The sequence below is a fragment of the Leucoraja erinacea genome, unplaced genomic scaffold, assembly GCF_028641065.1.
Source record: "Leucoraja erinacea ecotype New England unplaced genomic scaffold, Leri_hhj_1 Leri_451S, whole genome shotgun sequence".
NCBI classification, from domain to species: domain Eukaryota; kingdom Metazoa; phylum Chordata; class Chondrichthyes; order Rajiformes; family Rajidae; genus Leucoraja; species Leucoraja erinaceus.
The window spans coordinates 83,416-111,089 of NW_026576352.1; the positions used below are offsets into that span (position 1 = coordinate 83,416).

A 27,674-nucleotide genomic window follows, 5' to 3' on the forward strand; every position below is an offset into this window, starting at 1 on the left:
CTCTTCTCCTCCCCCTTCTCTCTCTATCCCTTCTCCTCCCCCTTCTCTCTCTATCCCTTCTCCTCCCCCTTCTCTCTCTATCCCTTCTCCTCCCCCTTCTCTCTCTATCCCTTCTCCTCCCCCTTCTCTCTCTATCCCTTCTCCTCCCCCCTTCTCTCTCTATCCCTTCTCCTCCCCCCTTCTCTCTCTATCCCTTCTCCTCCCCCTTCTCGATCTCTCCCTCCCTCTCCCCGCCCCAATCTCTTGTCCTCCCCCCTTCTCTCTCTATCCCTTCTCCTCCCCCTTCTCGATCCCACCCTCCCTCTTTCTCAACCACCCACTCTACCCCCACCCCTCTCCCCCACCATCTCTTCTCCTCCCCTCTTCTCACACACTTCCACCTCTCTCTTCTCTCTCTCCCCCTCTCCCCACCGCCCGCTATCTCTCTTCCCCCTCTCTCTCAACCACCCTCTCCCCTCCCCACCTTCTCTCCTCCTCCCCTCTCCCCCTTTTCTATCCCCTCCCTCTCTTCTGCCCTCTCTATCTCCCCTCCCTTTCTCCCTCCTCCCCTCTCTCTCCCCTCTTTATCTCCCCCCTCTCTCTCATCTCTCTCTCCCTCTCGCCCTCCTCTCTCCCACTGACTGTTGAAGGTCAATGTGTTGAGAGCCTTCTTGACCACCCTATCTATGAGTGTAAGAGTCTTGGCCTCCACCATCCTCTGACTAAAGAAATTCCTTCTTATCTCATTCCTAAAGGAACATACTTTCCTTCTGTGTCCTCTGGTCCTAGACTCTCCCACTAATGGAAACATCTTCTCCACATCCACTCTATCCAGGCCTTTCACTTTTCTGTAGATTTCAATAAGGTCCCCCCTCATTCTTCTAAGCTCCAACGAGTACAGGCCCAGTGCCGACAAACCCTCATCGTACGTTAACCCACTCGTTCCTGGGTTAAGACCAAAACTGCACACAATGCTCCAGGTGTGGTCTCATTAGGGCCCTGTACAACTGCAGAAGGACCTCTTTGCTCCTATACGCAATTCCTCTTGTTATAAAGGCCAACATGCCATTCAGTTTCACTGCCTGCTGTACCTGCATGCTTACTTTCATTGACGGATGAACAAGGACCCCCAGATCCCGTTGTATTGCCCCTTTTCCCAAGTTGACGCCATTTAGATAGTAATCTGCAATCTGCCTTCCTGTTCTTGCCACCAAAGTGGATAGCCTCACATTTATCCACATTAAACTGCATCTGCCATGCATCTGCCCGCTCCCCCAACCTGTCCAAGTCACCCTGCATTCTCATAGCATCCTCCTCACAGTTCACACTGCCACCCAGCTTTGTATCATTTGCAAATTTGCTAATGTTACTTTGAATCCCTTCATCTAAATCATTGATGTATATTGTAAATAGCTGCGGTCCCAGCACCGAGCCTTGCGGTACCCCACTAGTCACTGCTGGTCCCAGCACCGAGCCTTGCGGTACCCCACTAGTCACTGCTGGTCCCAGCAACGAGCCTTGCGGTACCCCACTAGTCACTGCTGGTCCCAGCACCGAGCCTTGCGGTACCCCACTAGTCACTGCCTGCCATTCTGAACCGAACCCGTTAATCCCTATTCTTTGTTTCCTGTCTGCCAACCATCCTACCAACAATTGGAGAGCAGTCCTGAACTACCATGTACCTCATTGGAGATCCTCGGACTATCTTTGAATCGGACATTACTGGACTATCACGCCGTCTCTCCACTGACTGGTTGGCATGCGACAAGAAGCTTTTCACGGTACCTCAGTGAACGTGATAATAAACGGTGCCAGGAATTCAGACCAAACATATCGATTTATAAAAATTTAATACATTATTCACAAGGTTTGAAAAATAAGGCACATATACTCACAGGCATATTCTCACTGCAACATTTGCATTAGTGTTCACATAGTGAGTCTACACCAGGAACATTCCGCAGGTATCAGACAAAGAGTTGCTGCTTTACAAATTAAGACACAGTAAAGACTGTAGATTATGCAGCATCTCAGGAGAACATGGATCTGTTCACACCAAGATAGTCCCAGATTCAGGAACGGTATCGAAGGGCCGAATAGCCCACTCCTGCACCTATTTTTCTATGTTTCTTCCCAGCTGTTATAAGGTAATGATCAGTCCTTTCAGCAACCAGAGTCCCAACCTCCCCTCTACTTCACTGGAGAACCTTAAACTATGAACTAGACTTTATCTTGCAATACTGTCAGGTCAAAGCTGGGAATAAGGGAAGTACAACGGGATCTGGGGGTCCTTGTTCATCACTCTATGAAAGTAAGTATGCTGGTACAGCACGCAGTGAAGAAAGCCAATGGCTTGTTGGCCTTTATAACAAGAGGAGTTGAGTATAGGAGCAAAGAGGTCCTTCTGCAGTTGTACAGAGCCCTAGTGAGACCACAGCTGGAGTATTGCGTGCAGTTTTGGTTTACAAGGTTAATTCCCGGGATGGCGGGACTGTCATATGCTGAGAAAATGGAGCGGCTGGGCTTGTACACTCTGGATTTTAGAAGGATGAGAGGGTGTCTCATTGAAACATATAAGATTGTTAAGGGTTTGGACACACTAGAGGCAGGAAACATGTTCCCGATGTTGGGGGAGTCCAGAACCAGGGGCCACAGTTTAAGAATAAGGGGTCGGCCATTCAGAACAGAGACGAGGAAACACTTTTTCTCACAGAGAGTGGTGAGTCTGTGGAATTCTCTGCCTCAGAGGGCGGTGGTGGCAGGTTCTCTGGATACTTTCAAGAGAGAGTAGATAGGGCTCTTAAAGATAGTGGAGTCAGGGGATATGGGGAGAAGGCAGGAACGGGGTACTGATTGGGGATGATCAGCCATGATCACATTGAATGGCGGTGCTGGCTCGAAGGGCCGAATGGCCTCTACTCCTGCACCTATTGTCTATTGTCTAAAGCGTAGCCTTGCATCAGGTACTATGCAGTCCAGTTCAACCTGTGGGACCTGCGTGGGTTTTCTCCGGGTGCTCCGGTTTCCTCCCACACTCCAGAGATGTCCAGGTTTGCAGGTGAATTGGCTGCTGTAAACTAACCCTAGTATGTGGGGTAATTCACGTTCAAGTTGGTATTTATTGACACTTAACCAACTAAGGGTCAGTGATATTTGACTTACCATACAGTCATTACTAAGTGAAAAGATCACAATATACACATAAAATAAAATTTAACACGGACATCCACCATAGTGGAATCAACATTTGTACTCTGTACTGACAGCACCCGTAGTCGGGATCGAACCCGGGTCTCTGGCACTGAGAGGAGGCAACTCCAGTGCTGTGCCACCATGTCCCGATGTTGGGGGGAGTTCAGAACCAGGGGCTACGCACACAGTTTAAAAATAACAGGTCGGCCATTTAGAACGTAGACGAGGAAACACTTTTTCTCACAGAGTTGTGAGTCTGTGGAATTCTCTGCCTCAGAGGGCGGTGGAAGCCGGTTCTCTGGATACTTTCAAGAGAGAGTTAGATAGGGCTCTTAAAGATAGTGGAGTCAGGGGATATGGGGAGAAGGCAGAAACGGGGTACTGATTGGGGATGATCAGCCATGATCACATTGAATGGCGGTGCTGGCTCGAAGGGCCAAATGGCTTCTACTCCTGCACCTATTGTCAATCTTCTTCTGCAGACTAAGGTGACAACGTCTGTATGTTGCGTGGTCAGGATTTACCTGCCCCTTCCCGACACAAGCCTAAACACTTGACTGGCATCTGTCCAATGTGAACTTGGTGCCTTCCTGTGGGGCTAAGAATCGGGATGGTTAAACAAGAACATTGTTGGATTCATTGGCCGGTTTGCCTAACGCTTGGCTGAGTTGGGTTGGTCTACGATGTGCGAGGTGTGGGGAAAGAGGGGTGCAGATCTTAATGATGTCCTGCGATCCCCAGGGGCTGAAGAAGGGGAAGATTTCCTCCCTGAATTCCGCTGCGAAGCTGTAGATATGGGCCAGGTTCTCTGCGTCGTAGAAGCGGACCAGGCCGAGATTGTGGTCGAGGTACACACCGATGATCTGGGCGGTGGCCGGTCGCTCCAGGGGTAGTGGGTTGTTGCAGCTGGCCTCGTAGATGGGTCCCCTCTTGGCGATGGCCCACATCTGGTTCTTGGGGCAGATGGTGACCCAGTCGTGCCTGGGGATAGATGGAACAGAAACCCCCATGTCCCAGTCCGGCTTGATGCCCACAAACACCTCCCAGTATTGAGTCCCGCTCCGGTAGCTATCCTTGCCCATGGCAAAGAGTCGTGCGGTGAAACGCATATTGTGTTCCTCCAGATCTCTCCACTCCTCCCTGAACAAGATGGTCTGGCAGTCCTCCGAGACCTCCAGGTAGGGGTTGGCCGTGTAAGCATCAAAGGTCACTTGCACTAGAGAGGAACAGGGAACAGATAGAGGCAACTGGATCATCCCACCACAACCAGAGAGCAGTGCTGAACTACTATCTACAGCATTGGAGACTAGCCTTGATCAGACTTTACCTTGCACTAAACGTCATTCCCTTATCATGCATTATCATTACATGATTAAATGTAGGACCCACACCATCCTGGCCACACACTCATCTCCCCGCTGCCTTCAGGTAGAAGGTACAGGAGCCTGAAGACTGCAACAACCAGGTTCAGGAATAGCTACTTCCCCACAGCCATCAGGCTATTAAACCTGGCGTGGACAAAACTCTGAACATTAATAGCCCATTATCTGTTTATTTGCACTTTGTTTGTTTATTTATTGTTGTGTGCATATATATATTCTATGGTATATGGACACACTGATCTGTTCTGTATTCATGCCTACTATGTTCTGTGTGCTGAAGCAAAACAGGAATTTCATTGTCCTATACAGGGACACATGACAATAAACTCACTTGACTCATTATCTAAATGGTGTCAAGTTGGGAAAAGGGGAAGTACAACGGAATCTGGGAGTCCGAATTCCCGAGGGCATCCGTTGACTGACTGGGCGGTGTCTGGGTGAATGGTGAGTTGGGCCCCGGGTGCTGGACTGTACACAAAGCCCAGCCGGCGGGGCCAGCTGAGGAGTTTTGGCCCGGGGGCCACACGCACAGTCCGGTGCCCCGTCCAACTCATGAACCGATGATCGGCCGTGAGAAGGAGGGGTGGTGTCGGCGGTCAGCGAAGGTCAGAAGGTCGGACAGCTGGCCGGGCTATTGAGTGACCGACGGGGCCACGGGCGAGGCGCTGCTGCTGCTGCTGCTGCACTCCATGGGCTGCACTACATCGGGACGGGACGGTGAGGCGGGGTCCGGACGCGACAGTCCCCTCGACCCGAGTGGTAGCGGTCAAATACAGGACAAGGGCGGTCACAAACGGGACAAACCGATTTAGCCCAATATAGGGGATGTCCCGACTAATACTGGACAGTTGGCAACTCCCCTCCCCTCTCCGACGGACAGGGCAGTGAACCGTTGACAAGACCAGCCTCACCTGCAGATCCGATCACCCTCTCAGCAGCTGTGAACACAAACAAGAAGACATTAATTGGGCAGTCACGGTGGCGCAGCGGTAGAGTTGCTGCCTCACAGCCATTGCAGTGCCCGAGTCCCGGGTTCAATCCCGACTACGGGCGCTGTCTGTACGGAGTTTGCACGTTCTCCCCGTGACCTGCGTGGGTTTTCTCTGAGATCTTCGGTTTCCTCCCACACTCCAAAGACGTGCAGGTTTGTAGGTTAATTGGCTTGGTGTAAATGGATAAATTGTCCCTAGTGTGTGTGGGATAGTGTTAGTGTGCGGGCATCGCTGGTCGGCGCGGACAGACCCGGTGGGCCGAAGGGCCTGTTTCTGCCCTGTATCTCTAAACTCAACTAAACTAAAAGTAAACTAATCACCTCTACACCACTGAATAGAGTCTTAGAGTTACATATGGTGTAAACATGCCCTTCCATAGACAATCGTCAATAGACAATTCACAACTCTCTGGGAAAAACGTTTTTCCTCATCTCCATTCTAAATGGCTTACGCCTTATTCTTAAACTGTGGCTCCTGGTTCTGGACTCCCCCAACATCGGGAACATGTTTCCTGCCTCTAATGTGTCCAAAAAGCAGAAGGACCTCTTTGCTCCTATACTCAACTCCTCTTATTATAAAGGCCAAAATGCCATTGGCTTTCTTCACTGCCTGCTGTAACCTGCATGCTTACTTTCAGTGACTGATGTACAAGGACCACCAGATCCCGTTGTACTTCCCCTTTTCCCAACTTGACACGACATTCGTGAGGCCAAATTTGGAGTATTGTGTTTTCCGTTTTGGTTACCCTGGTACAGAAACGATGTTGTCAAACTGGATAGGATACAGAGAAGATTTAAGCCCCTGTCCACGAGTATGTTCACGAGCTTCTACGAGTAAAAAGTAACAATTTTTTTCATCACAAATATTTTTTAACTCCTGGACATTTTTTCACACCGTTGATGAAACTTCACGAGTAAAAAAATACTTGTGATGAAAAAAATTGTTACTTTTTAGTTAATAATCTGCAACCAAAGTGGATAACCTCACAATTATCCACATTAAACTGCATCTGCCCACTCCCCCAACCTGTCCAAGTCACCCTGCATCCTCATAGCATCCTCCTCACAGTTCACACTGCCACCCAGCTTTGCGTCATCTGCAAATTTGCTAATGTTACTTTGAATCCCTTCATCCAAATCATTGATGTATATTGTAAATAGCTGCGGTCCCAGCACTGAGCCTTGTGGTACCCCACTAGTCACTGCTGGTCCCAGCACCGAGCCTTGCGGTACCCCACTAGTCACTGCTGGTCCCAGCACCGAGCCTTGCGGTACCCCACTAGTCACTGCTGGTCCCAGCACCGAGCCTTGCGGTACCCCACTAGTCACTGCTGGTCCCAGCACCGAGCCTTGCGGTACCCCACTAGTCACTGCTGGTCCCAGCACCGAGCCTTGCGGTACCCCACTAGTCACTGCTGGTCCCAGCACCGAGCCTTGCGGTACCCCACTAGTCACTGCTGGTCCCAGCACCGAGCCTTGCGGTACCCCACTAGTCACTGCTGGTCCCAGCACCGAGCCTTGCGGTACCCCACTAGTCACTGCTGGTCCCAGCACCGAGCCTTGCGGTACCCCACTAGTCACTGCCTGCCATTCTGAAAGGGACCCGTTAATCCCTACTCTTTGTTTCCTGTCTGCCAACCACTTCTCTATCCTGGGGGGCGAGAGCAGTGAGTGGAGGGGTGGGGTGGTGAAGCAGAATGGGGGGGTGGTATATAGCACAGTGACAGGGAGGGGGGGGGGGCAGAGTGGGGGGGGGGGGGCAGAATGGGGTTTGTGGGGAGAGCAGGGGGGGGAGTGGGGGGGGGGGGGGGGGGGGGAGAGCAGGGTGGGGGGGGCACAGATGGAGGGGCCGCGGATTTATAACATTCGAGTCTTTACCTTCAGTACACAAAGTCCTCTCCAGCTCTGCAATAAAACAAAGATTGCCATCAGTGGGTTGGTCAAGGATTCTTCATTATCACATGTACCAAGGTACAACATCATTTATATTTTGGCGTGCAGCCCAGCAGGTCTCTCTCTCCCCGTTAGGTTTGCCAACTTTCCCACTCCCAAATAAGGGACAAAAGGTCAAAATACGGGACAAATTCCCCACGGCAATTCATTGACCTACAAACATCTACAGGTGCACAGTAGAGAGCATGCTGACCGGTTGCATCGTGACCTGGTTCAGCAACTTGAGCGCCCTGGAGAGCATGAGACTACAAAAAGTAGTAAACACTGCCCAGTCCATCACCGGCTCTGACCTTCCTTCCATCGAGGGGATTTATCGCAGTCACTGCCTCAAAACGGCTGGCAGTATCATCAAGGACCCACACACCATCCTGGCCACACACTCATCTCCCCGCTACCTTCAGGTAGAAGGTACAGGAGCCTGAAGACTGCAACGTCCAGGTTCTTCCCCACAGCCATCAGGCTATTAAACTCAACTCAAACAAAACTCTGAACATTAATAGCCCATTATCTGTTTATTTGCACTTTACCTGTTTTATTTATTCATGTGTGTTTATATATATATATATATACAATGGTATATGGACACACTGATCTGTTTTGTAGTAAATGCCTACTATGTTCTGTTGTGCTGAAGCAAAGCAAGAATTTCATTGTCCTATCTGGGACACATGACAATAAACTCTCTTGAATCTTGACTGACTGGGCCGTGTCTGGGTGAATGATGAGTTGGCCCCGGGTGCTGGACTGTACACAAAGCCCAGCCGGCGGGGCCAGCTGAGGAGTTTTGGCCTGGGGGCCGCCCGCACAGTCCAGCGCCCCGTCCAACTCATGATCGTCCGTGAGAAGGAGGGGTGGTGGTGGTGGTGTGGGGGGTCAGCGAAGGTCTGAAGGTCGGACAGCTGGCCGGGCTGCTGAGCGACCTACGGGGCCACGGGCGAGGTGCTGCTGCTGCACTCCATGGGCTGCACTACGTCTGGACGGGTGAGGCAACCCGAGTAACAACGGTCTCGTATGGGACAAACCAATTGAGCCCAATATACGGGATGTCCCGGCTAATACGGGACAGTTTGCAACCCTAATCTCCGTATGTAAGCACAATGCCCCAGTTAGTACAGAGCGTACACAACTGTCCTCTCCTCGCCAGCCCACCTTCAGCTCTTTCACCTTCCACCCCATCAGCCGTTGCATACAGCACATAATCCGCCAACATTTTCACCACCTCCAACAGGATCCCACCACCACCCACACCTTCCCATCACCACCCCTCTTCCAAGAGACCAGTCCCTCCGCAACTCCTCAGTTCTTTCATTCTTTGTTCTTTATCTCTCTACATCACTCTGGTGGCATGAACGGGAAGGCAGATTATTATCTGAATGGCGTCAGGTTAGGAAAAGGGGAAGTACAACGGGATCTGGGGGTCCTTGTTCATCAGTCAATGAAAGTAAGCATGCAGGTACAGCAGGCAGTGAAGAAAGCCAATGGCATGTTGGCCTTCATAACAAGAGGAGTTGAGTATAGGAGCAAAGAGGTCCATCTGCAGTTGTACAGGGCCATTGAAGGTCGATTGAAGGTAGATAAGGTGGTCAACAAGACTTTTGGCACTTTGTCCTTCATCAGTCAGAGTATTGAGTATAGAAGTTGGGAGGTCATGTTGCAGTTGTACAAGACGTTGGTGAGACCACATTTAGAATATTGTGTTCAGTTCTGGGCACCGTGTTATAGGAAAGATATTGTCAAGCTTGAGAATCTTCAGAAAAGATTTACGAGGATGTTGCCAGGACTAGAGGGTGTGAGCTACAGGGAGAGGTTGAGTAGGCTGGGTCTCTATTCCATGGAGCGCAGGAGGATGAGGGGAGATCTTATAGAGGTGTACAAAATCATGAGAGGAATAGATCGGGTAGATGCACAGAGTCTCTTGCCCAGAGTAGGGGAATCGAGGACCACAGGACATAGGTTCAAGGTGAAGGGGAAAAGATTTAATAGGATTCCGAGCGGTAACTTTCCGAGGGTGGTGGGTGTATGGAACAAGCTGCCGGAGGAGGTAGTTGAGGCTGGGACTATCCCATCGTTTAAGAAACAGTTGGACAGGTACATGGATAGGACAGGTTTGGAGGGATATGGACCAAGCGCAGGCAGGTGGGACTAGTGTAGATGGGGCATTGTTGGCTGGTATGGGCAAGTTGGGCCAAAGGGCCTGTTTCCACACTGTATCACTCTGTGACTAGTGTAGATGGGAGATTGTTGGCCAGTGTGGGCAAGTTGGGCTGAAGGGCCTGTTTCCACACTGTATCACTCTGTGACTAGTGTAGATGGGGCATTGTTGGTGGGTGTGGGCAAGTTGGGCTGAAGGGCCTGTTTCCACACTGTATCACTCTATGACTAGTGTAGATGGGGCATGTTGGCCGGTGTGGGCAAGTTGGGCTGAAGGGCCTGTTTCCACACTGTATCACTCTGTAACTCTAATATGAGCCCAGTCGACCCATTCTTTCATCATACTACTCCAGCATGATGTGTTCTCCCCCCAACAACCCAGAACAACCGACGATCTCCTGTAACTTACCCAAATTCTCTTTGGCGTTTGCTGAAATCAAAGTGAAGAAAAAAGACAATATATTATGTTGCGATAGTGGGGAAACAAACTTGACAATCCAGCAGAGGACTTAAGGGCCCGTCCCACTTAGGGGATCTGTTCGGAGACTGTCACAGTCGTAGCAGGTCGCCGAAAAACTGGCGGCATTAGGCAATATGTTTAGGCAACCGCCGGTGAATACAACAATGGAATTCACCGAAGTCAGCACCAGCGACAACCTACGCTAACCCACAGTCCCGTTTATATCAACGGGTCGATGGTGGAAAGGGTCAAGAGCTTCAAATCCCTGGGCGTGCACATCTCTGAAGATCTCTCCTGGACCGAGAATGCTAACGCAATTATTAAGAAAGCACATCAGCGCCTCTACTTCCTGAGAAGATTACGGAGAGTCGGTTTGTCAAGGAGGACTCTCTCGAACGTCTACAGGTGCACAGTAGAGAGCATGCTGACCGGTTGCATCGTGGCTTGGTTCGGCAACTTGAGTGTCCAGGAGAGGAAAAGACTGCAAAAAGTAGTGACCACTGCCCAGTCCATCATCGGCTCTGACCTTCCTTCCATCGAGGGGATTTATCGCAGTCGCTGCCTCAAAAACGCTGGCAGTATCATCAAAGACCCACACCATCCTGGCCACACACTCATCTCCCCGCTACCTTCAGGTAGAAGGTACAGGAGCCTGAAGACTGCAACAACCAGGTTCAGGAATAGTTACTTCCCCACAGCCATCAGGCTATTAAACCTGGCTCGGACAAAACTCTGAACATTAATAGCCTATTATCTGTTATTTGCACTTGATCAGTTTATTTATTCATGTGTGTATTTACATATTTAATGGTACATGGACACACTGATCTGTTCTGTATTCATGCCTACTGTGTTCTGTTGTGCTGAAGCAAAGCAAGAATTTCATTGTCCTATCAGGGACACATGACAATAAACTCACTTGAACTTGAACTGAACATAACCTGGCAACAACCCACGTCACCTGGAGACAATCTACTTCACCTGGCGACAACCTACGACCACACCTACGTCAGGAGAAATCAAGCCACGCTCACTGGCCTCAAACCCACGGCCGGCGAACATTTTTGATCATATCGAAAATCCATCGTCGACCAGAAAGACGCTACGACTCTTTGGGCGACTTTAAGAGACGACTCACGAACATACAGGCGACACACCAGCGACCATGTGGAGACAGCCTAGTCACCTGTAGTCGCCTAAGTGGGACAGGTTCATTAGAGGACCTAGCTTCCATCGTCATCAGCTGGTGTTATATGACTCCTGTCTGGCCACAACCGTAAGGTGAGAGGGCACACATTGAAGAGGGAGGTCAGGGGCAACTTTTTTCACTCAGTCAGGAGTTGAGTATAGGAGCAAAGAGGTCCTTCTGCAGTTGTACAGGGCCCTAGTGAGACCACACCTGGAGTATTGTGTGCAGTTTTGGTCCCCTAATTTGAGGAAGGACATTCTTGCTATTGAGGGAGCCCAGCGTAGGTTTACAAGGTTAATTCCCGGGATGGCGGGACTGTCATATGCTGAGAGAATGGAGCGGCTGGGCTTGTACACTGAAGAATTTAGAAGGATGAGAGGATATCTCATTGAAACATATAAGACAGTTAAGGGTTTGGACACGCTAGAGGCAGGAAACATGTTCCTGATGTTGGGGGAGTCCAGAACCAGGGGCCACACAGTTTAAGAATATGGGGTAGGCCATTTGAAACGGAGATGAGGAAAAACTTTTTCACACAGAGGGTTGTGAGTCTGTGGAATTCTCTGCCTCAGAGGGCGGTGGAGGCCGGTTCTCTAGATACTTTCAAGAGAGAGTTAGATAGGGCTCTTAAAGATAGTGGAGTCAGGGGATATGGGGAGAAGGCAGGAACGGGGGACTGATTGGGGATGATCAGCCATGATCACATTGAATGGCGGTGCTGGCTCGAAGGGCCGAATGGCCTACTCCTGCACCTATTGTCTAGCTGCCAGAGGAAGCTGTGGAAACGGGTACAATGATGGGTTGTAGAAGACATTTGGACAGATGCGGGGTGTCATGGTGGAGCAGCGGGTAGAGCTGCTGCCTCACAGCGCCAGAGACCCGGGTTCCATCCTGACTACGGGTGCTGTCTGTGCAGAGTTTGCACGTTCTCCCCGTGACCTGGGTGCTCCGGTTTCCTCCCACACTCCAAAGCCGTGCAGGTTTGCAGGTTAATTGGCTTCTGTAAATTGTAAATTGTGCCTAGTGTGTAGGGTTGTGTTCATGTGTGGGGATCGCTGGTCGGCACGGACACTTGAGAGAGATGGCCCTGCGAGGCAGCATCTTCCCAGGTGATGAGGACGAGTGTCTGATCTAGACACGTCCAGGTAAAGGTGAGCACTCACCTGTAAAAAGCTCCAATTCATCTGAAATAGAGAGAGAGAGAGATGTCAGTATGAGCCGAGATCTCTTCCTTATTCCCGACGTACACCGAGCCTTCCGGCAGTCAGCTGAACTACCCGCCCCTTCTCCCGATACCCAGGCTCAATCCCGACTACCGGTGCTGTCTCTGCGGAGTTTGCACGTTCTCCCCTTGGGTTTTCCCCGAGATCTTCCGTTACCTCCCACATGCCAAAGACATACAGGTTTGTATGTTAATTGGCCTGGTATAGATGTAACATTGCCCCTAGTGTGTGTAGGAGAGTGTTAATGTGCGGGCATCGCTGGTGGGCACGTACGTGGTGGGCCGAAGGGCCTGTTTCGTGCTGTATCTCTAAACGAAAATCATCATTCCCAGTTCCTGCCTATTCCACTCAAGGTGTCTGTCTATCTGTGTGTGTGTGTGTGTGTGTGTGTGTGTGTGTGTGTGTGTGTGTGTGTGTGTGTGTGTGTGTGTGTGTGTGTGTGTGTGTGTGTGTGTGTGTGTGTGTGTGTGTGTGTGTGTGTGTGTGTGTGTGTGTGGTGTGTGTGTGTGTGTGTGTGTGTGTGTGTGTGTGTGTGTGTGTGTGTGTGTGTGTGTGTGTGTGTGTGTGTGTGTGTGTGTGTGTGTGTGTGTGTGTGTGTGTGTGTGTGTGTGTGTGTGTGTGTGTGTGTGTGTGTGTGTGTGTGTGTGTGTGTGTGTGTGTGTGTGTGTGTGTGTGTGTGTGTGTGTGTGTGTGTGTCTGTGTGTGTGTGTGTCTGTGTGTGACTGTGTGCGTGTGCATGTGCGTGTGTGTGTGCGTGTGTGTGTGCGCGTGTGTGTGCCTGTGGGTGTGTGTGTGTGGGTGTGTGTGTGTGTGTGTGTGTGTGTCTGTGTGTGTGTGTGTGTGTGTGTGTGTGTGTGTGTGTGTGTGTGTGTGTGTGTGTGTGTGTGTGTGTGTGTGTGTGTGTGCGTGTGCGCGTGTGTCCGTGTGCTTTGCATGTTCTCCCCAGTGAATGCGTGGGTAACAGGTCTCTGTAAATCACGTGTTTTCAAGGTTCGAGCTTGGCAAGGGAAGAGAAGCAGAGGGTGGGCAAGAAGACATCCCCCTTCATGCCCCCTAGAGTAGACCACCCCTCATTGATCACCGCACTGTGTTAGCACCTCCCCTATCACACAGAATGGACCATTCACATCAACATCAACTCATTCATTTGACCAAGTATTCCTTGACGCAAGATCTGAAGCAGATAGAATGTAACTTTCTTACCTACAGCGTCGCATATCGTCTTGTGTTCTGCAAAGAACAGAAAATACATCTTCAGACAAGGCCCTTATTGGCAACAGGTTAAGGTGCGAGCATTATGTAACCAATAGACTATGGACAATAGGTTCTAGAACCTTCCATCTTCCCCTCGTTACCCGAGCCCTGCCCCAGCGCCTTCTTTAGAAAACATTGCAAACAGGTGCAGGAGTAGGCCATTCGGCCCCTCGAGCCAGCACCGCCATTCAATGTGATCATGGCTGATCATCCACAATCAGTACCCCGTTCCTGCCTTCTCCCCAGACTCCGCTATCTTTAAGAGCCCTATCTAGCTCTCTCTTGAAAGTATCCAGAGAACCGGCCTCCACCACCCTCTGAGGCAGAGAATTCCACAGACTCACAACTCTTTGGGTGAATTTTTTTTTCCTCATCTCCGTTCTAAATGGCCGACCCCTTATTCTTAAAATGTGTGGCCCCTGGTTCTGGACTCCCCCAACATCGGGAACATGTTTCCATCCTCTAGCGTGTCCAAACCCTTAATAATCTTATATGTTTCAATGAGATTCCCTCTCATCCTTCTAAACTCCAGAGTGTACAAGCCCAGCCGCTCCATTCTCTCAGCATATGACAGTCCCTCCATCCCGGGGATTAACCTGGTGAACCTACGCTGCACTCCCTCAATAACAAGATTGTCCTTCCTCATATTAGGGGACCAAAACTGCACACAATACTCCAGGTGTGGTCTCACTAGGGCCCTGTACAACTGCACAGGCCCTGCACCTATTGTCTATTGAATGGAGAACTCGGAGGTGGAAGGAAAGAAATAGATTTACTTACTCTCCAGTGTCGGCCGTTTGTACAACTCTGCAAGAGAAAAAACAAGGTTGGTACACATTTCTTATTAAACACGAATACACATGCGCACACACTCACACACACACTCACGCAGACACACTCACGCACACTTACATACACATTCACACACACATGCACTCGCGCGCACACACACACGCACACACACACACTCACACAAACACACTCACGCAAACACACACTCACACTCATGCACACACAGGGGCACACACACAGGCAGACACACATAGACATACATACACACAGGGTCACAAACACACACACGCACATACAGGGGCACACACGCACAGGGGCACACACACAACAGGGGCACACACACGGGCAGATATACACACGCACGCACACACACACAGGGGCACAGACACGCACACACACACACGCACACACACGGGCAGACATACATACACACAGGGGCACACACACGCACAGGGGCACACACACACGCACAGGGGCACACACACACGCACAGGGGCACACACACACGCACAGGGGCACACACACACGCACCCACAAACAGGGGCACACACACATGGGCAGATATACACACACACACGCGCACACACACACACAGGGGCACACACACACACACACACACACACACACACACACACACACACGCACACACACACACACACACACACACACACACACACACACACACACACAGGGCACACACACATGCACACACACACATACATACACACACACACAGGGGCACACACACACAGGGGCACACACACACACACACACACACACAGGGGCACACACACGGGCAGATATACACACACGCACACACACGCGCACACACACACAGGGGCACAGACACGCACACACACACACACAGGGGACAGACACGCACATACACATGCACACACGCACACACACATGCACACACACACACAGGGGACAGACGCGCACACACACACACAGGGGCACACACACACACACACACACACACACACAGGGGCACACACACACTACCAACTCCATTCTCCTGCCTTCTCCCCGTAACACCCTGACACCCGTAGCAATTAAGGATCTATCTATCTCCGCCTTAAAAATATCTACTGGCTTGTGGCCTCCACAGCCGTCTGTGGCAAAGAATCCCACAGATTCACCACCCTCTGACTAAAGAAATTCCTCCTCATCTCCTTCCTGAATATACAACATAGAAGTGGGCAACTCAACAACAGGCCCTTCGGCCCACTATGTCTATGCTGTACATGAAGCCAGTCTGAAGAAGTGTCTCGACCCGAAACGTCACCTATTCCTTCGCTCCATAGAGCAAGTAAAACTAGCAGAAAGAGGTGAGTGATTTTCTTTAAAAGATTAACTTTATTTTGAATATTGAAAAATATATACATTGGAAAAAGATTGGGAAAATCCCTCCCGGCATTCCCAGAGTCTATACATCCATTCGTCAGTGTTATGGGTGGACACAAAATGCTGGAGTAAAGGGCCTGTCCCACTTGCATGCGTTTGGCGCGACCAAACGGAAGCGAAGTTCACGCTAAGTACACGCTTAGTACGCGCTTTCTCCCTCCTTCCCCTCCCCTTCCCAGCTCTCCCACAGCCCACTGTCTCCTCCTCTTCCTTTCTTCTTCCCCCCCCCCCCACATCAGTCTGAATAAGGGTCTCGACCCGAATCGTCACCTATTTCCTTCGCTCCATAGATGCTGCCTCACCCGCTGAGTTTCTCCAGCATTTTTGTCTGCCTTCGATTATTCCAGCACCTGTAGTTCTTTCTTAAACATGATGCCAAGGCCATCTCTTATCTGCCTGCATCCGATCCATATCAATATACAACAGATAATAGTTGCAGGTGTAGGCCATTCGGCCCATCCTGCCAGCACCGCCAATATATGGCAGTCCCGCCATCCCGGGAATTAACCTGGTGAACCTACGCTGCACTCCCTCAATAGCAAGATCGTTCTGGTGAACCTCCTCTGGACTCTCTCCAGAGCCAACACTTCCATCCTCAGATACGGGGACCCAAAACTGCTCACAACCTACCCTTGGTTTTCTTCCGCTTCCAGTAGTAATAAATGCTGCCACCGAACAGCACGATGAGCAGAAAGACCAGGAACACCATGAAAGCACTGAAGTACTTGGAAACTCTGGGGAAGAATTCATCTGCGGACAAAGGGAGGAAGAGAATGGAGTGTTACACCAATAGACAACAGGAGCAGGAGGAGGCCATTCGGCCCTTCGAGCCAGCACCACCATTCAATGTGATCATGGCTGATCATCCACAATCAGTACCCCGTTCCTGCCTTCTCCCCATATCCCCTGACTCCGCTATCTTTAAGAGCTCTATCTAACTCTCTCTTGAAAGTATCCAGAGAACCGGCCTCTGAGGCAGAGAATTCCACAGACTCACCACTCTCTGGGTGAAAAGCTTTTCCCTCATCTCCGTTCTAAACGGATTACCCCTTATTCTTAAACTGTGTGGCCCCTGGTTCTGGACTCCCCCAACATCGGGAACATGTTTCCTGCCTCTAGTGTGTCCAAACCCTTAATAATCTTATATGTTTCAATAAGATCTCCTCTCATCCTTCTAAACTCCAGAGTGTACAAGCCCAGCCGCTCCATTCTCTCAGCATATGACAGTCCCGCCATCCCAGGAATTAACCTGGTGAACCTACGCTGGGCTCCCTCAATAGCAAGAATGTCCTTCCTCAAATTAGGGGACCAAAACTGCACACAATACTCCAGGTGTGGTCTCACTAGGGCTCTGTACAACTGCAGAAGGACCTCTTTGCTCCTATACTCAACTCCTCTTGTTATGAAGGCCAACATGCCATTGGCTTTCTTCACTGCCTGCTGTACCTGCATGCTCGTGAACTTACAGTACCGATGCCCGCCGCGCCCACCTGCCCCAATGCCCGCAGACGTCGGATGCGTGCGGTGTCCTGACCTGGGATGTGGATCCGGGATACTTGGAGTTCCGTCAGCAGTGGTGCCCGCACCTGGCACCAGACGGCCGCCAGCCCTTGCCGCACCTCCACCGAGCTGGAGATACGGTAGAAGCCGTCGGCATCCCTGGCGGTCCGTGTGCCAGAGCCGTCTAGCCCATCCTTGCGTCCCTGGACCGTCCAGAGCAGGGTGGGCAGGGGGAACCAACCCGTGGAGTTGCACTGCACCAGGATCCCGTCGTCGTGGTAACCTTCCAACCGGAGCGTGGGACGCGCCCCCAAACCTGCGGTGGCGAGAGAGGTCGGTCAGTGAAATACGGCAACAATGGATGACCAACACCCTGCACCAGCACTGACCTGGTGTTAGAGGCTCAAGGGACCAGTTGACCTGGAGGCTCAAGGGACCAGTTGACCTGGTGTTAGAGGCTCAAGGGACCAGTTGACCAGGTGTTAGAGGCTCAAGGGACCAGTTGACCTGGTGTTAGAGGCTCAAGGGACCAGTTGACCTGGTGTTAGAGGCTCAAGGGACCAGTTGACCAGGTGTTAGAGGCTCAAGGGACCAGTTGACCTGGTGTTAGAGGCTCAAGGGCTCAAGGGACCAGTTGACCTGGTGTTAGAGGCTCAAGGGACCAGTTGACCTGGTGTTAGAGGCTCAAGGGACCAGTTGACCTGGTGTTAGAGGCTCAAGGGACCAGTTGACCAGGTGTTAGAGGCTCAAGGGACCAGTTGACCTGGTGTTAGAGGCTCAAGGGACCAGTTGACCTGGTGTTAGAGGCTCAAGGGGGACCAGTTGACCAGGTGTTAGAGGCTCAAGGGACCAGTTGACCTGGTGTTACCTGGTGTTAGAGGCTCAAGGGACCAGTTGACCAGGAAGGACATTAGACAACAGGTGCAGGAGTAGAGGCCATTCGGCCCTTCCAGCCAGCACTGCCATTCAATGTGATCGTGGCTGATCATCCCCAATCAGTTCCCCGTTCCTGCCTTCTCCCCATATCCCCTGACTCCGCTATCTTTAAGAGCCCTATCTAGCTCTCTCTTGAAAGCATCCAGAGAACCTGCCTCCACCGCCCTCTGAGGCAGAGAATGTCCAAGATGCTGCCTCTAAGACGTCATGAAGCTGAGACTCAACGCCTCTCAGACTCTTTATGTCTCTAAGACTCTAAGACTATGTGCACAAGACTCCATGTCACTAATGGGCCAGTCCCAATTAGTGATGTTTTCGGCGAATGCCGGCATTATTGACTGACGTACCAGACCCCCGAAAATACGCGACGCGATATTGACGCGCGGTGTTTTTTTTCAAGAGCCGCAACATTTTTGTCGCCGCTGGATTTTGAAATGTTCAAAATCTTTCGGCGACCCTGATAAGTCAGTTAATGAAGCCGGCAGGTGGGATAGAAGTTCTGGACAATATTTTAGGCGACTGCCAGTGACTAGGACAATGGAATTCACTGATGTCAGCAACGGCGACAACCTACGCCACCAGGCGACAACCTACAACAGTCCAAATTGTTGCCATTGTGGCCGAAATTTTTTCAACATGTTGAAAATTCTTTTGGCAGTCGCCTGTAGTCGCCTAAAAAATCGCCTAAGTGGGACTCCAAGACTCTAAAGGGCCTGTCCCACTTGGCGATTTTTTCGGCGACTGCCGGTACCATTGACTGATGTATCAGGGTTGCCGAAAGATACATGACGAGATGACGTATTGGCGCTCGGTGTTTTTTCAAGTGTCGCAACTTTTTTTTGTCGCTGCTGGAATTTTGAAATGTTCAAAATCTTTCGGGGACCCTGATATGACGCCGGCAGTCCAAATTGTCGCCATTACAATAGACAATACACAGTAGGTGCAGGAGGAGGCCATTCGGCCCTTCCAGCCAGCACCGCCATTCAATGTGATCATGGCTGATCATCCCCAATCAGTACCCCGTTCCTGCCTTCTCCCCATATCCCCTGACTCTGCTATCTTTAAGAGCCCTATCTAGCTCTCTATCAGCAGAGAATTCCACAGACTCACAACACTCTGGGATGAAAATGTTTTTCCTCATCTCCATTCTAAATGGCCTACTACTTATTCTTAAACAGTGGCCCCTGGTTCTGGACTCCCCCAACATCAGGGACATGTTTCCTGCCTCTAGCGTGTCCAAACCCTTAGTAATCTTTTATGTTTCAATAAGATAACCTCTCATCCTTCTAAACTCCAGAGTGTACAAGCCCAGCCGCTCCATTCTCTCAGCATATGACAGTCACGGGAATTAACCTGGTGAACCTACGCTGGGCTCCCTCAATAGCAAGAATGTCCTTGCTCAAATTAGGGGACCAAAACTGCACACAATACTCCAGGTGTGGTCTCACTAGGGCCCTGTACAACTGCAGAAGGACCTCTTTGCTCCTATACTCATTGTTGCCGAAAATGTTTCAACATGTTGAAAATGTTTCAGCAACAATGAGCAGAGGAGCAAAGAGGTCCTTCTGGTGAAAATATTTTGGCGGTCGCCTGCAGTCGCCTAAGTGGGACAGGCCGTTTTTAGACTCCAAGACTCTGGTGATCGCTGGGTGGTGGACGGTGGTTGGGGGTGGTGGGTGGAGGAGTGGAGGGGGCAGGATCACGGGGCAACTCACTGGTGACCTTCAGCGGGACTGCTGCTTGTTCGATGGTCCTCTCGTGCTCCACCATGCACAGGTAGTCGCCCTCGTCGGCCAAGCGCACGCCGGCCAGCCGCAGCGAGACGTTGCCAACGGCCAGCTGCTCGCTGAAGAGCTGCGTGCGGCCCTTGTACGCCTCGTCCTCGTCCTCCGTCACCGCGTGGCCGTTACGGTACAGGTGGACGACCGTGTGTACCCGGGCATCACTCCTCATCCACCGGATCTCCATCCCGGGCAGCAGCTTCTCCGGAATCAGCTGGCACTCCAACACAGCAACACCATTCACCATGGCCACGATCGGCGACTGTGGACCCGTCATCTTGAACACCGGCGTGGCTACAAGGACAAAGCACCGGTTATCTCCAACTACCAACGATTATGTCTCTACAGTACATTCCACCAGGTGGTGCTTCAATAGCTGCCCTTTTTGTCTAATTTTGTTATTTCTAGTGTGTTTTATCGCAGTCGCTGCCTCAAAAAGGCTGGCAGTATCATCAAAGACCCACACCATCCTGGCCACACACTCATCTCCCTGCTACCTTCAGGTAGAAGGTACAGGAGCCTGAAGACTGCAACAACCAGGTTCAGGAATAGCTACTTCCCCACAGCCATCAGGCTATTAAACCTGGCTCGGACAAAACTCTGATTATTAATAACCACTTTCTGTTATTTGCACTTTACCAGTTTATTTATTCATGTGTGTATATATTTATATCATGGTATATGGACACACTGATCTGTTTTGTAGTAAATGCCTACTATGTTCTGTGTGCTGAAGCAAAGCAAGAATTTCATTGTCCTATACAGGGACACATGACAATAAACTCACAAACTCACTTGAACTTGTTTTTTTAAAGTTTTATGTTAATGTTCTCTGGTTTGTTTTATGTGTGGGGGAGGGGTGGGCGGGGGTGTGGGGGTTGGAGGAAACTTTTTTCTGTCTCTTACCTTGCCTCAAAGGGCCGAATGGCCTACTCCTGACCCAATGTCAATAGACATTGAGATGAGATTGTTTTCCGGATCGTATCTCCGGTTGCTCTGCAGCCTACCATCGTGGAGCTGGAGACTTTGAGCCCCACCGCGGGGCCGTGGACTTACCATCGGAGACGATCCCTTGCCTGGGATCGACACTACAACTGCGGCCTGTGGACTTTAACATCGAGGAGCTCGCAGTCTCGGGTTGAGACCGAAGTCGGGAAGATTCAAAAGCCGCACGACGTTCGACCAGCCCCGACCCTGGGGTAGATCGCCCGGCAAGGGGGAGCTGAGATTCACCCCCACCCGATGCAGGAGCTTGATCGCCCCAACGAGGAGGCCTGCCACTGTCTACGGGAGTGAGATCGTCCCGTCAACGGAAGGCTCAAGGCCCCCGACCGCGGGAGAACAAAGAAGGGAAGAGATTGAACGTTATTTCACCTTCCATCACAGTGGGGAATGTGGAGGAGTCACTGTGGTGGATGTTTATGTTAAAATGTGTTTTGTGTGTCTTGTTGCTTTTTATTTGTATGATTGTACGGAAAATCAACTTCTTCGTAAGTTGCACAACATACTTGGCTAATAAAGTATGATTGTGATTGTGATTTTGATACAGTGTGGAAACAGGACCTCAGACTTGCCCACACCGGCCAACAATGTCCCAGCTACAATAGTCACACCTGCCTGCACTTGGTTCAGATGTATCTTATCTGTTTGGATGGCAGACAGACACAAGCGTATAAAATAATGAGAGGAATAGATCGGGTAGATACACAGAGTCTTTTACCCAGAGTAGGGGAATCGAGGACCACAGGACATAGGTTCAAGGTGAAGGGGAAAAGATTTAATAGGAATCCGAGGGGTAACTTTTTCACACAGAGGGTGGTGGGTGTATGGAACAAGCTGTCAGAGGAGGTAGTTGAGGCTGGGACTATCCCATCGTTTAACAAACAGTTAGACAGGTACATGGATAGGACAGGTTTGGAGGGATATGGGCAAAGCACAGGCAGGTGGGACTAGTGTAGATGGGGCATTGTTGGCCGGTGTGGGCAAGTTGGGCCGAAGGGCCTGTTTTCACACTGTATCTCTTTATGACTAGTGTAGCTGGGACATTGTTGGCCGGTGGTGGGTGTATGGAACAAGCTGTCAGAGGGGGTAGTTGAGGCTGGGACTATCCCAACGTTTAAGAAACAGTTAGACAGGTACATGGATAGGACAGGTTTGGAGGGATATGCCCTAAATGCGGGCAGGTTGGACGAGTGTAGCTGGAACAAGTTAGAAGGTGTGGGCAAGTTGGGCCGAAGGGCCTGTTTCCACACTGTATCACTCTGGAGTTTAGAAGAATGAGAGGGGATCTTATTGAAACATATAAGATTATTAATGGTTTGGACACGTTAGAGGCAGGAAACATGTTCCCGACGTTGGGGGAGTCCAGAACCAGGGGCCACACAGTTTGAGAATAAGGGGTCGGCCATTTAGAACGGAGTTGAGGAAAAACTTTTTCACACTGAGAACTGTGAGTCTGTGGAATTCTCTGTCTCAGAGGGCGGTGGAGGCCGGTTCTCTGGATGCTTTCAAGAGAGAGATAGATAGGGCTCTTAAAGATAGTGGAGTCAGGGGAGAAGGCAGGAACGGGGTACTGATTGTGGATGATCAGCCATGATCACATTGAATGGCGGTGCTGGCTCGAAGGGCCGAATGGCCTCCTCCTGCACCTATTGTCTATGTTTCTATGCTTCCAGTACCTTCAAGGCGGCTGCAGGAGGCAACGATTATGGCCGGGGGAGGAGAGGGGAGAGGGGGAAACAGAGGAGGTGACCAATGGAGAGAGGTTTACACAGAGAGAGAGGAGCGGAGATGTTCGAACAAGTCTCAGCAACTCACCAGCATAGGCGTAGTGGATTGCCTGGCAGAGGATCAGAACTAGGGTCCAAGATATCGTCTGCCTGTCCATGCCCGAACTCCAGCATGCCTGCAGGGAAGAGCATTAGCATTAGACAATAGACAACAGATGCCAGCACCGCCATTCAATGTGATCATGGCTGATCATCCCCAATCAGTACCCCGTTCCTGCCTTCTCCCCATATCCCCTGACCCCGCTATCTTTAAGAGCCCTATCTAACTCTCTCTTGAAAGTATCCAGAGAACCGGCCTCCACCGCCCTCTGAGGCAGAGAATTCCACAGAATCACAACTCTCTGTGTGAAAAAGTGTTTCCTCATCTCCGTTCTAAATGGCTTACCCCTTATTCTTAAACTGTGTGTGGCCCCTGGTTCTGGACTCCCCCAACATCGGGCACATGTTTCCTGCCTCTAGCGTGTCCAAATCCTTAATACTCTTATATGTTTCAATGAGATGCCCTCTCATCCTTCTAAACTCCAGAGTGTACAAGCCCAGCCGCTCCATTCTCTCAGCACATGACAGTCCCGCCATCCCGGGAATTAAGCTTGTGAACTTACACTGGACTCCCTCAATAGCTTGTACAAACGGCCCACACTCGAGAATGAGTAAATCTATTTCCTTCCTTCCACCTCCGAGTTCGCCATTCAACAGACAATAGGTGCAGGAGGAGGCCATTCGGCCCTTCCAGCCAGCACCGCCATTCACTGTGATCATGGCTGATCATCCCCAATCAGTACCCCGTTCCTGCCTTCTCCCCATATCCACTGACTCCGCTATCTTTAAGAGACACATCAGTTATTGGAGTGTGGGGTTCCTAGTAACCCCCCCCCCCCCCAAGCAGGGATACCCTCCCTCTACATCGGGGACCTGGGGTGGAAGGTACAGCACTGAGGAGTCCCCTGCAACCTGTTTCTCTCGTGTTTCACAGACTCGCCAGCCTCCTGCCACGATCGTGGACTGGATGAGTCTGTGCTCCACGTGTACATAGAGTCATAGAGTGATACAGTGTGGAAACAGGCCCTTCGGCCCAACTTGCCCATACTAGCCAACATGTCCCATCTACACTAGTCACAGAGTGATACAGTGTGGAAACAGGCCCTTCGGCCCAACTTGCCCACACCAGCCAACATGTCCCATCTACACTAGTCACAGAGTGATACAGTGTGGAAACAGGCCCTTCAGCCCAACTTGCCCACACCGGCCAACATGTCCCATCTACACTAGTCACAGAGTGATACAGTGTGGAAACAGGCCCTTCAGCCCAACTTGCCCACACCGGCCAACATGCCCCATCTACACTAGTCACAGAGTGATACAGTGTGGAAACAGGCCCTTCGGCCCAACTTGCCCACACCGGCCAACATGTCCCATCTACACTAGTCACAGAGTGATACAGTGTGGAAACAGGCCCTTCGGCCCAACTTGCCCATACTAGCCAACATGTCCCATCTACACTAGTCACAGAGTGATACAGTGTGGAAACAGGCCCTTCAGCCCAACTTGCCCACACCGGCCAACAATGTCCCATCTACACTAGTCACAGAGTGATACAGTGTGGAAACAGGCCCTTCGGCCCAACTTGCCCACACCGGCCAACAATGTCCCATCTACACTAGTCCCACCTGCCTGCATTTGGTCCATATCCCCCCAAACCTGTCCTATCCATGTACCTGTCCAACTGTTTCTTAAACTATGGGATAGTCCCAGCCTCAACTTCCTCCTCTGGCAGCTTGTTCCATACACCCACCACCCTCTGTGTGGAAAAGTTACCCCTCAGATTCCTCTTTTCCCCTTCACCTTGAACCCATGTCCTCTGGTCCTCGATTCCCCTACTCTGGGCAAGAGACTCTGTGCGTCTACCCGATCTATTCCTCTCATGATTTTGTACACCTCTATAAGATCTCCCCTCATCCTCCTGCGCTCCATGGAATAGAGACCCAGCCTACTCAACCTCTCCCTATAGCTCACACCCTCTAGTCCTGGCAACATCCTCGTAAATCTTCTCTGAACCCTTTTTTGGAGTGTGTGAGGTTCCAATATCTAAAGGGGCTGTTGTCCAAGCTGGCCATCCGCGAGTCCCGGCAGAGTGGAGGCCGGTTCTCTGGATACTTTCAAGAGAGAGTTAGATAGGGCTCTTAAAGATAGCGGAGTCAGGGGATATGGGGAGAAGGCAGGAACGGGGTACTGATTGTGGATGATCAGCCACGATCACATTGAATGGTGGTGCTGGCTGGAAGGGCCGAATGGCCTCCTCCTGCACCTATTGTCTATTGTCTATAATGCAGACAAGTGCAAGGTGTTTAATTTTGCAAAGTCAAACCAGGGCAGGAGGTACACAGTGAATGGTAGGGCCATGGGGAATGTTGTACAACAGAGGCATCTTGGAGAACAGGATAATAATTTATTGACTGTGGCATCACAGGGAGATAAGGAGGGTTATAGAGCAGATGGATTAAGGTGTGCAGGTACAAAGTTCTTCGTCACAGGTAGATAAGGCCAAAAAGTCACAAAAGCATTTAGTATAGATATATTGGGAGCTTATGTTTCACTAGTACAATAGACAACAGGTGCAGGAGTAGGCCATTCGGCCCTTCCAGCCAGCGCCGCCATTCACTGTGATCATGGCTGATCATCCACAATCAGTACCCCGTTCCTGCCTTCTCCCCATATCCCCTGACTCCGCTATCTTTAAGAGCCCCATCTAACTCTCTCTTGAAAGCCTCCACAGAACCGGCCTCCACCGCCCTCTGAGGCAGAGAATTCCACAGACTCACAACTCTCTGGGTGAAAAAGTTTTTCCTCATTTTTTTTCTAAATTGCTTACCCCTTATTCTTAAACTGTGTGGCCCCTGGTTCTGGACTCCCCCAACATCGGGAACATGTTACCTGGACGTGTTGGGCCGAAGGGCCTGTGTCTATACTCTCTCCCCGCATCTAACTAGAGCCTTGCGCTGCCACTGGCCGTGAAACAGAGAGAGATCACAGGCAATTGACCCGTGTGTGAGTGTGTGTGTGTGTGTGTGTGTGTGTGTGTGTGTGTGTGTGTGTGTGTGTGTGTGTGTGTGTGTGTGTGTGTGTGTGTGTGTGTGTGTGTGTGTGTGTGTGTGTGTGTGTGTGTGTGTGTGTGTGTGTGTGTGTGTGTGTGTGTGTGTGTGTGTGTGTGTGTGTGTGTGTGTGTGTGTGTGTGTGTGTGTGTGTGTGTGTGTGTGTGTGTGTGTGTGTGTGTGTGTGTGTGTGTGTGTGTGTGTGTGTGTGTGTGTGTGTGTGTGTGTGTGTGTGTGTGTGTGTGTGTGTGTGTGTGTGTGTGTGTGTGTGTTCCTGTGTAGTGTGTGACTTGTGTGTGTGTGTGTGGATAGTGTCGGTGTGTGTGTGTGTGTGGTGGTTGTTGTGAGGGTTGGTGCGTTGGTGTGTGTGTGTGGTGTGTGTGTGTGTGTGTGTGTGTGTGTGTGGTGTTTGTGTGTGTGTGGTGTGTTTGTGTGTGTGTGTGTTTGTGTGTGTGTGTGTGTGTGTGTTGTGTGTGATGTGTGTGGAGGAAAACTTTGGTCTCCTAATCTGAGGAAAGACATTATTGCCATAGAGGGAGTGCAGAGAAGGTTCACCAGACTGATTCCTGGGATGTCAGGACTGTCTTATGAAGAAAGACTGGATAGACTCGGCTTGTACTCGATAGAATTTAGGAGATTGAGGGGGGATCTTATAGAAACTTACAACATTCTTAAGGGGTTGGACAGGCTAGATGCAGGAAGATTGTTCCCGATGTTGGGGAAGTCCAGAACAAGGGGTCACAGTTTAAGGATAAGGGGGAAACCTTTTAGGACCGAGATGAGGAAAACTTTTTTCACACAGAGAGTGGTGAATCTGTGGAATTCTCTGCCGTAGAGGGTAGTTGAGGCCACAGTTCATTGGCTATATTTAAGAAGGAGTTAGATGTGGCCCTTGTGGCTAAAGGGATCAGGGGGTATTGAGAGAAGGCAGGTACAGGATACTGAGTTGGATGATCAGCCATGATCATATTGAATGGCGGTGCAGGCTCGAAGGGCCGAATGGCCTCTACTCCTGCACCTATTGTCTGTGTGTCTGTGTGAGTGTGTGTACGTGTTTGTGACTGTGTGTGTGTGTGTGTGACACGGGACAGGACGGGTGGAAACTTCACCCGACAACGCCCCACCCCGCTACCATCTTCCCCACCGGGTCTCCAGTCTCCACTCGTGCGCCCATTCGGCCCGCGACCCCCCTGCTAGCCCACCGCGCCCCCGGCCCGCGTTCCCCTCTGGTTTACGGTACCTTACAGCCCCGGGGAGGCAGCGGCGGGCACACACACTCAAACACTCGAACTTTACTTTCACTTTGGTCCCGAAACACAACCGTCGGAAACGACAGGGAGGAAGAGAGAGGGAGGGGGAGGGATAGAGAGCAAAGATCCTATAGCGAGAGAGAGGGAGGGACAGGAGAGAGAGAGAGAGGGACACAGAGAGAGAGAGAGAGACAGAGAGAGAGAGACAGAGAGAGGGGAGAGAGGGAGAGAGAGAGAGAGACAGAGAGAGAGAGAGAGAGAGAGACCAGAGAGAGAGAGAGAGAGAGAGAGAGAGAGAGAGAGAGAGAGAGAGAGAGAGAGAGAGAGACAGAGAGAGAGAGAGAGAGAGAGAGAGA

General features: G+C 50.9%; 1 protein-coding gene across 1 annotated transcript; it reads right to left on the reverse strand.

The window, feature by feature from the left end:
* Positions 1 to 1,812: 1,812 nt before the first annotated feature.
* LOC129693868 (butyrophilin subfamily 3 member A1-like) lies at positions 1,813 to 27,461 on the reverse strand. Its single transcript, XM_055630613.1, has 12 exons — positions 27,309 to 27,461; positions 23,008 to 23,095; positions 20,125 to 20,484; positions 17,508 to 17,789; positions 16,604 to 16,723; positions 14,555 to 14,581; positions 13,724 to 13,750; positions 12,461 to 12,481; positions 10,058 to 10,078; positions 7,423 to 7,449; positions 5,465 to 5,491; positions 1,813 to 4,387 (listed from the first exon to the last, which is right to left on the reverse strand). The coding sequence occupies exons 2-12, from the start codon at positions 23,075 to 23,077 to the stop codon at positions 3,786 to 3,788; spliced, it is 1,584 nt and encodes a 527-aa protein (XP_055486588.1). The 5' UTR covers positions 23,078 to 23,095; positions 27,309 to 27,461; the 3' UTR covers positions 1,813 to 3,785.
* Positions 27,462 to 27,674: the final 213 nt, after the last annotated feature.